At 38.8% G+C, this 10,522-nt stretch overlaps 1 protein-coding gene across 2 annotated transcripts; it reads left to right on the forward strand.

Moving 5' to 3' along the window:
• The first annotated feature begins 279 nt into the window (after positions 1 to 279).
• Positions 280 to 6,415, forward strand: LOC141020099 (interferon-induced very large GTPase 1-like). Of its 2 annotated transcripts, none has more exons than XM_073495156.1 (2): positions 280 to 313; positions 429 to 6,415. In XM_073495156.1, exons 1-2 carry the CDS (start codon positions 287 to 289, stop codon positions 5,151 to 5,153), a joined length of 4,752 nt encoding a protein of 1,583 aa, XP_073351257.1. In that variant the 5' UTR covers positions 280 to 286; the 3' UTR covers positions 5,154 to 6,415. The 2 variants fall into 2 exon arrangements, with proteins under 2 accessions (XP_073351257.1, XP_073351258.1); XM_073495157.1 differs by having other exon boundaries at positions 288 to 313; positions 426 to 6,415.
• Positions 6,416 to 10,522: the final 4,107 nt, after the last annotated feature.

Here is a 10,522-nt window from a genome sequence, read left to right on the forward strand (position 1 = left end):
ATAAACCTGCTGATGTTGAACACTGCGAGGAGAATGACAACAACACACCAGTAGCAGGAGAGTCTGAAATCAGTCTGTACCATCTGCAACCAAAGAGAATGGTAAGATTTTGTTATTATTAACATAATTTAATAGTACAATAACATGAAACTGTCAAAAACATATCTGATTTTGGTCATAAAATTCAAAATGTTATAGGATGAAATGAAAAATGTATTTGTCTGATAGCACATTGCTCTGACCTTCTTATGATGAAGTTAATTATTCTACTGCAGGTACCTCAGATATGAATCTGTATGGAAACAAGGATAAGGTAAGAGACTCCTACTTTTACTGACAAGATCTTTAGGACTATTTACTTTATATCCCATCCTATATCAATATAATTCTTTACAAACAGTACATTTTTAATTACTTATTTACAGAAGTCAGAGAAGATTTCTGAAGAGACCGACATGAAGAAACAATATCCCGCACAAACTGAAACACTGCTCGGCAGACTTGACCTTCAAGACAGACATCAACAGAAGTTTTCACTAGCAGATTTTCTTCAGATAGGTCCACCTGTGGAACAGGATCATGTCACATGTGAGAAAGATCTAGCTCATACTTTTCTTCACAGGCTGATGATGTTAGACTACAGAGCCAGATATATTCCTGTAAGACAAGACAGTCCTGAGGTCAGCCATTCAAAGCCTGTTCCAGAGGTTGACAGTTCTGAGACAGGCGATAGTGATTCAGATGATTTTTTGAGCACCACTGTAGACCCTGATCAATCATCAAAGCAGTCTCATGTGCATCCAATGGACGTTCAGATGGCAGTATTTCACTGCTCAGACACCTTTTTTAAGCAGAACATGATTACAAAGCTGTCACAATGTCAGTACGCTGTACCTTTGCTTGTTCCTGACCCAGTCACAATGGACATTGAATGTCCTCTGTGGACTTTCAGACAAATAAGAAAAACATGGAAGATAACTCAAACCAAAGATAATTTAAACATTGTCACCATGAAGAGTATTCCCATCTGCAAAGCTGAGACACCCATGGTGTCATTTTTCCATCTGGGTCCACTGCCTCAATCTAAATCTCAGCTGATGAACACTTTGATCAATGACCGTCACAACACCTTCTTCCACAGAAACTGTCGAGGTAGCACAAAGTCTCGCCATTTGATGGATGGAGTGGCAGAGATTGCCTGGTACTGCCCAGCTGGAAAACCCAATGATGCCTTCAATAACTGCATTGCCTTCTGTAATCTCCATGGTGATGCTCTGTTGAATGAAAAACAGCGTGACATACTGACTGAAAAATCTTCAGTCAATGTTGTTCTTGTACCAACTCTGGAAAAAGGTGACAAAAGTACTGCAGTTATCTCAGGTCTTTTCAAGTCTCCAAAGCCTCTCATTTGTCTCATTGTTGATGGAAATTTCGATACTGTTGAGAAAAAGGGAAAATACAAAATGGGTTTGAAGGACAGAAGTCAGTCAGATGTTTCTGAAGAACTGAAAGGGATCATTAGAAACATTTTGTCTGAACCACATGCATCCTTCCAGCTTGAAACCATGGCTGAGGTCTCTGGAATCAGAGTGGATGAAGATGACCATCTCTGCCAAAAAGGGAAATCTGCTGCTGAGGGAATAGTGAAGTTGCTTCAGGGGATGGATGGTTTAAAGATTAAAGATACATTTCTCCAATGCCAAGGCCAACTGTGGAGCAAGTGGTGCAGAACAAACAAAGAACTGTATCACCTCACAGGACACATTGAGAATGAGAAATCTGAAAAGGAACAACAACTGGAGCGAATACGAGAAGATCAATGCAAAGCTTCCTGTAGTGAGCTGATGAAGTTGTTCATTGAAAGCCTCTCATCTTTGCAATCGACAGACAGAGAGTATTTTCTGAAATGGACTCAGATCTTAATGGATGCCCTCTGCACAGACGATCTCTCTTCAATTCTCCAAAGCTATGATAAAAAATGGTCTGACGTCTTGGCTTTGAAGAAGAAGCATGACAAATCTGATCAGCTAAAAATGAAGCGAAATGAGCTTGAACAAATATCAACCAAACTACAGTCAGCAACTTTTGGCTTGGAGCACATGTTTAGAGAAATGGGCCAGATCTATGAAGCCCATAAATCTCTGGAGAAACAACCAACGAGTGGACAGACTGGCTGGTCTAAATACCCTGAGCTGGCTGCAGAGCTGATGATATCAGGACACCCAATGGAGCTGATGGATGGTGATGCAGGTCATGTGCCTTTAACATGGATCTCTAGTCTTTTAGATGAAGTCATCAAGAAACTGGGCAACAAGAGGGTTTTTGTTTTGTCAGTTTTAGGCGTACAGAGCAGTGGAAAATCAACTATGCTGAATGCCATGTTTGGGCTACAGTTTGCAGTGAGTGCTGGCAGGTGCACCAAGGGTGCCTTCATGCAGCTGGTCAGAGTGTCAGAGATCAAGAAAGACTTTCAGTTTGACTACGTTCTGGTGGTGGACACTGAAGGACTGCGTGCTCTTGAGTTGGAAGGTAACGTCACTCTTCACCACGACAATGAACTGGCAACATTTGTTGTTGGTCTGGGAAACATGACATTGATCAACATCTTTGGAGAGAATCCAGCTGACATGCAAGATGTTCTGCAGATTGTTGTTCAGGCTGTCATGAGGATGAAACAAGTTAAACTTTCTCCAAGTTGTGTGTTTGTTCATCAGAATGTCACAGATATTGCAGCTGCAGAGATGAACATGGATGGAAAGAGACGCCTGCAAGACAAACTGGACCAGATGGCCCAACTTGCTGCAAAGGAGGAGGGTTGTGATGCTGAGTGCTTCAGTGACGTCATTGCATTTGATGTTCAAAAAGATGTGAAGTACTTTGCCCAACTGTGGGAGGGAAGTCCACCGATGGCTCCTCCAAATCCAGGTTACAGTGAGAGCATCCAAGAGCTGAAGACCTTCATCCTCTCTAAAGCTTCAGAGTCTGAAGGGATTACTCTGGAACAGTTCAAAAGCAAAATTCATGACCTGTGGAATGCCCTGCTGAACGAAAACTTTGTGTTCAGTTTCAAAAACACACATGAAATCGCAGTGTACAGAAATCTTGAGGTCCAGTATGGGAACTGGACCTGGACCCTGAGGAGGACCATGTTGACCATTGAAAACGAGCTTTACAACAGAATAGAAAATAGAAACCTGGACAGGATTGAGCTCAGTCATCTTTCTAAAGAAATGAGCAAAACTTATGAAGAAATCCAAAATGCAATGACAACATACTTTGATAATGACAGCGATAAAGAAATGTTGGTTCAGTGGCGAGGCACATTTAAAAGCAAAATCAAGGAGTTTCATGATGAACAAGTGAGAGGAGTCCAAAGAAAACTGGATGAAGTTATCCAGCAGAAGAAGGCCTGTAAAAAGCTTGATGATAAGAAGACAGAGTTTGAGGACAAACTGCTACAAAAGAGTAAAGAGCTCGCTCATCAGTTAAAAGACAAGGTAAATGATGAAGAGGAACTTAGAAAGCAGTTCAACTCAGTTTGGAGAGGCTGGGTTACTGAGTTAACTGCTGGAACAAAACCTATTAAGGACATCAAATATGAAGCAGATCAGTCAGAAATCCTTCATGAGCTTGGTTTTGAATGGGCTCTCATAGATGAATCCAGAAGCAGTGGCAACTACAAAAAAATATCTGGGGTTGGAGATTACAGTCATTATGTAGCTAGCCGTAAATTGTGGGACCAATTCACGTCTTTCCTTAAAGGGTCTCCTCAGTATGAAGAACAGCAACGGATCAGATCCGTCATTAATGATATTGAACAACAGTCCCTTGATGCAATCAAAAGCAAACCTGTAGCAACAAAAGGCTACAGTCCAGCTTACTTGGCAGAAGTGGCCAACAAAGTAAAAGAAAAGGTGACAGAATTTGAATCAACAAGGAAATATACTCTGAAGAAGGAGTTTACAGTTGATCTTGTGCTGTATGTATTTGACAGAGCAGAGAGTTGGCTGACAGAGTCCCACAAGAAATTCAAAATGAACAATGATGCGCTTGTTTATTTAGAAAGCAAGAAAGAGCGATATTACAACATTTTCAAAAGCGTCTGCAAAGGAAGCTCATCTGCTGTTGTGCTTGGAGAACTGATCTGTGAAAAACTGAAGAGTTCCACTGTTGAGGCCGTCTGTAACAAGACTGCTAGTGGCATCGCTGATGAGATGAGGTGCAACGTCCCAGCATTCAGTGGGAACAGGTTGGACTTAGAGAAACATGCGTTGAAGTCACTGGCAGAGAAAGAGAAATTTGATGGTTTTATCACCTACATCAGAACCCCAAGGAAGCAAGTCGAGACCTTTATAAAAGAGGAAGTAGAGAAATACATCTTCACAGAAGAAAGAGATAAAGCACAGAATATACTCAAGAAAAATGTTGAAGACATCAAATCATCTGTGAGTCAGGCTTTATTTGAGGCAACGGTGAAAATCAAAACAGAGAAAGGGGACATCGACAAGTGGGTGAAGGAATTTTCCAGTTTGCTGCACAGTAAACTAATATTCACCATTTCTGCTCAAAACTTCAGAGACATAAATGAATTTGACTTTCTTAAAGAAGAAATCGAGAAAGGCCTTGAATGCATCATGGAGAAGATGAGCAGCCTCTCACTGGATAAGATGAAGGAATTCAAGGACCAGCCTGATCAAATCCTCATCGATCAGCTGTGTAACTGCTGCTGGGTGAAGTGTCCATTCTGTGCAGCTGTTTGTACCAACACACTGGCCGATCACAGTCCTGGTGACCACAGCGTGCCTTTTCATCGATCTGCTGCAGTCAATGGAGTTCACTACAGAAACACAGATGATCTGGATGTCAATTTCTGCACAACAAATGTTGCAAGTGATTGGAAATTTTACCATTCAGGTACAGACAAGTCCATTCCCTTTAAAGAGTACCGGACTGCTGGCCCAAGGTTTGCTGACTGGAGAATTACCCCTGATGAGTCAAAGGTGAAATTTTGGACATGGTTTGTGTGTTGCTTCAAGAAGGATCTGGAGAAACACTATAAATTAAAATTCGAGGGCCTTGGTGAAATTCCCAAAGAGTGGATAAAACACACTAAAGAAGATGCCATTAAAAGTCTGGATGAAATGTTCAAGTAGTGAGTGAGCCAATAAAACTACAACCCTGCTGAAAATCTCTTGTTATTCATGAATCACAGAATAACAAAATTGATTTTTATCACTGACAGGTGAATTTGTCTGTGAGTGAGAAATGGATTCAGACAACAAAAGTCTGTTTGCTTGATTGAGGTGAAGGAAACAAGGAAAAGAACAATAGTTATAATTCACATGTACAAAGTCAGTTACATGTACGTATGTAGGATTCATGGCAACATTTTCTATGTAATCATGACTTAAAAGGAAATTAAGACAAGAATTCTTACATTGTGTCACTGTTTGATTGAAACTGAATCCTATTACATCATTGTTTTACAGGATGCACAATATTATGTACTTCTACTATATCAGCATGTAATCAAAGAGTATTTCAAGTTTTTTATTTCATATTTCTACTTTTTAATGTTTTTAGCAGATAAATGTCTAAATCTTTATTTTGATGTAGTTTTTGTTTAATCATTTGTTGTTTTTTACTATATGTTTGAAGCTTTGTGTTGAATTTTTTTCAAGGAGCGAAGAAATGTGCCAGAAGTTGAAACACGATGTTTGAGTTTTATGAACATACTTTTAATTATTTTAGTTTGAACGATGGAATGATGACACATTTTTTATTTCTCTTTTCATTTTATTTTATCATGTTAAACTCTCTTGAAAGATTTGACAACATGCACATGTCATCACCTTTGTATGTTGCTTTTTAAGTTGTATATTTACATTTTCATAGAAAGAATTTATGAAGGTGACATGTGAAATCACAATATATCAAATTTTAAGTTCTGAGGTTTTATTAACATGGAAAGAGTTGTCAGATATATATTGTCAGATAAAATATGTAATTCTTATACAATGAGGAATGGTTTAATGCGTTCAGTTTCTAAAAATCACACCTGAAAATCATGTCAAACAAATATTGCCTTTAGTATTTTTATGCTGTAACGATGAACTTCTTTGAATGTTCATGTTAAAGAACATACCATCTTCATGATAGTGGATGCTTTATGTTCTAACGTATATGAAGTGTAATCTCATTTTACCTAATCTTAATATGTCCACATTAACGTTTTTTCTTTTTGTCTGGTCAGATTTTTGCTCCATCAAAAGCAAACTACTCTAATATCCTGAATTAATGTAGACAGTGTTGTCTTTGTGAGAAGAATCATTGTGAGATGCTTTTATCATTCAATAAACTGACCTTTCAGTGATAATGTATGAAAACAAACTGAGTTTAACTTGTATGTTATTAGTGTGCGTTATAGGTGATGGAAATAAATACTTTCTGTAAAAGACCAGGTTTCTTTCTGATTAATGGTTTTGAACTGACAAATGTGTACGTGGTATTAAACTTCGCTATGCCATGGCCACCCCACACTAGCTTTGTGTCCCATCTGGGCCACCCCAGTAAAAATGTCCTGGATACGACACTGCCGGGGCCACCCTGAAAACTCATTCAGGGGCCACCCTGAAAACTCATTCAGGGGTGGCCCCTGAAAACTCATTCAGGGGCCACCCTGAAAACTCATTCAGGGGTGGCCCCTGTGGCCACCCCAGATCTGATAGGTAGCTGGTCAAGTTCGTCAACACAAGAAACAAGAGAAATGCTGTCAATCAATGATGACAGCTGATCAGCTGATTTAGGGCCAGTTTTACATTTTTAACTAACACAGTAATGGTCGTACTGAGGCTGTGAGAGCTGATTTCTGCTCAGCGGACGTTTGGCCATGCAGGTCTGATAGGTGAGCCGTGAGAGATGAGCCCGGCACCTGCTGCTGCTGCTGGTCCGGTCGGTAATGAAACAGGAGGACGTCACAGTGACAACGTCAACTGCTGGATAAAAACGCTGAAATCTGTCGACTGAGAGGTATGGTAATTTAATGTTTAGTTATGTCGTAGTTCCCTCTGAATGTGTAGGAAAACTTTATCTAGCACTAAGTAGCAGCTAAAAGCTAAGCTAGCAGCTTAGCTACTACACTGCACTAGCTAGCTAAGCTAGTCTACAGCTAGCTAGTTCATCTTTTAGCTGCTAGCTAAAAGACGAACTAGCTGCTAAGCTATCCTAGCTTAGCAGCCTGCAAACCAAGTTAAGCATTTAATGTTAGCGTTTTTTTTTTTATTATTATTGTTATTTGGATGCCGCCATGAAATATGAAGCGCTGTTTTCTGGACTGAAGACTCAGGGTGTTTTTTGCAGATGTGTGTGTTCATTAGAGCTAATGTTATATTTTTGACCAACCAGTGTGTGAAATATAGTGTGACAGTCTAGATTTAAGTAGCTATAACACAAGAGCAAGCTGTGATTTATTTATTTGCTCTGTGATTTAAGGGCTGTTTAAAGACTTTTTTCTCTTGTTTGTATCAATTAGCTCATCTTCACAGTTCACATGTTTTAGAGGTTAAATAGGCAGAGGCAGAGCAAATTGCATTCAAATGCCACAAATGCTTGAGATGCAATATGTGTTAATTGTGTTATTAAAAGTGATCGAAGATGTCGGTAGTTATGTAAGAATAAACCTTTGTAGATACTATAAATAGACATAATGAGGCACATTGTTGACACCTCCTTTCTTTTTGACATGTTAATGGAGTCGAAGCTGTTATTTAAGGGCCTCCAGAGCCCCATCCTGTATTTTGCACACTGATTCTAACCCAATTTGACAATGATCCTGCTTGACGTTTGTAGTTATAGCTATTACTTCAAAGTGAATTGACTGACTGACTGATTGATTGAGTGATTGAATTACATTTCTTTGCTTTACTAATTTAGGCTCCATCTTGTGGTCAAATAAAAACACACATGGCAAAGAACAAACCAAAAAAATCAAATTCCAGTATCTCCAACAAATTATATCTAAGCTAAATAATAACATAAACTAAGCATGTAAAGAACAACAAATATTTCTGTTTTTTCCTTACAAGCTTAGTTTATCTTTTGCTGACTGATACACTTTTTAATAAGGCCTATCTTTAAGTATTAAGCTTTGATTTGAAGTTTTTGGTTTGTTCTGTTGCCTGGATTGCTGTGTTTTTATGTAACCACAAGATGGCGCCTCAATTAGTAAAGCAAACACAGGTAACAGTACAGGTGACACAGATGATGGGCTGATGACTGATTAATGTTATTCTATAGGATGAGTTAAGAGCGTTGAATTTTGCTACCCTAATCTAACTTGTGAAGAGATGAGGACTTTAATCCACTCCAAGGAAATGGCTCTTAGAAAATGTGTACCCTATCCTGAACATAATTACTGATTAAAAATAGATATGTTAAAATAACCAGAGACTCCTGAGGCCTGTGATAGGTGGAAATGGAATTTAAAAAATTACTTTTTTTAAAAAGATTTTTTTACCAGCATAGACACCTTTATTTGACAGTTACCAGACAGGAAATTATGGGAGAGAGAGGGGATGTGACACGCAGCAAAGGACGTCCAGCCAGGATTCGAACCGCGGTCGGCTGCTTACGTGGTATTAAACTTCGCTATGCCATGGCCACCCCACACTAGCTTTGTGTCCCATCTGGGCCACCCCAGTAAAAATGTCCTGGATACGCCACTGGATCTACATCTCTTAATTAATAGTGTTTCTCACTAGGGCTGCCCCCGAATGGTCGACCAAGCACTGGTCGACCAAAAAATCATTAGCCGACCAAAATTTCATTGGTCCATTGGTCGCAGGAAAAAAAACAGAAACATTTGGAGCCGTGTCTTGCCAAAATTAAGTCAAATCTATGTGACTGGTGGCTGGCCTGTGTATAAAAGGCTGGAGGGCTTTTAATTTGAAGGGCCAGATACAGGAAGTCGTGACACTCACTCACTGTCAGTGTTGTTTTTTTTAACACGGCAGGTTCCTTCGACATCGCGGTTAGACAGTTAACAATTAATAGCCAACCATGTCGGGAAAGACGTCTAAAATATGGGATCATTTTGAAAAGAGGAAGGACGACCCCAAGAAGGTGACATGCAAACTTTCGCCTATCACTCCTCCACGACGAACATTATGTACCACCTTAAACATGTAAGTAGCCTGTTCATGGCGGCCCGAACGTTTGAAAGCAGAGATAAATACATTTTATTATTGTTATACGCGCTAGTGTTAGACTATTCGTGTGTACTGGGGAAGCTAAATTATCCAGCTCACTGTGTTCTACTTATTGTGTAAATCTCTCTACAGGCGCATCCACTTTACTGCGGATATGTATACATACATATATATATATATATACATATATATATATATATATCTATATATATATATATATATATATATATATAGATATATATATATATATATGTATATATGTGTATGGTATGGTCAGTATTATGAATAAAAGGGCAGTGCGGAAACCCCCACATGTTGCCTGCCTTCTCTTGAGCTAACCGGAGCGACCCGCACTAAAGTGGACCATCACCTTCACCAGCCCACGTTACAAGCTCATACTTTTTCAACTTCCTTTTCAAATACAAACTATGAGCTCTATGGTTTCCAGCCAGGTGAAATTTGTTTGTGCTAAAAAACAACAACATTTTAATATATTATAAAGTGATATCAATTTTACTGTTCAAATCACTAAAATAGGATCATTTCTGATATTTCTGTTTTAGGTTGGATTTCCTTTCAGATATTTACACTTTGAAAAGTGACTTCAATTTGAAAATGTAAAATCATGTCATAAAACTTTCAATTTAAACACTTCGCTCCAAAATCCATCTCCTACACATACCCAACAAACGTTCCTTGTAACATCCTACATTGATGTTGTTCTTGTATGAGATTCTGGTGATCTGTTTACTTTTTATTATTTTAATCTGTAAATAGAGGTAAAAACTAATTTCTAGAACGTAAAAGAAGTTTCACCAGGATATTTTTTCAAATTTGTTTTTTAAATTCGTCTGTATTTGACCATTTGTTTAAAAATGTATTGTTGTTATACTTCTTTTGACCACAAGAGGGTGAAGTGCACCACAACCCCATGTTTTCAATAGCGTAATCTTCCAACTGAGTTTAAATTTCTCTATGCCCTTTAAACTAAAGGTACATATATTGTGTGTTAGCAGTATGTAACATAACTGTTTTAAGTTGTTTTTAGAGGTGCAAAAAATGAAAAAGATGTAAGTCTTTACCATAAGTTTTTTTTTTCTCACTTGCCTTTCAGGGCTTCTGTACAATTGCTAGGCACTCTGAGATGTTTTATATGTGTCAAGTCATCAATTCAGTGACTTCAGTGTGTTTTCTTCTTGTGTCTGTCTGCAGGTCTGCAGTCTGGTTTTTTCACTCTGCCTCATCTGTCTCGTCTTGATAGACAGTTTCAAGATGGAGACATCTGGAAGGGGTCTCTACCAGACAGCAGTGGTGTC

This window comes from Pagrus major, chromosome 23 (assembly GCF_040436345.1).
Source record: "Pagrus major chromosome 23, Pma_NU_1.0".
Lineage (NCBI taxonomy): Eukaryota > Metazoa > Chordata > Actinopteri > Spariformes > Sparidae > Pagrus > Pagrus major.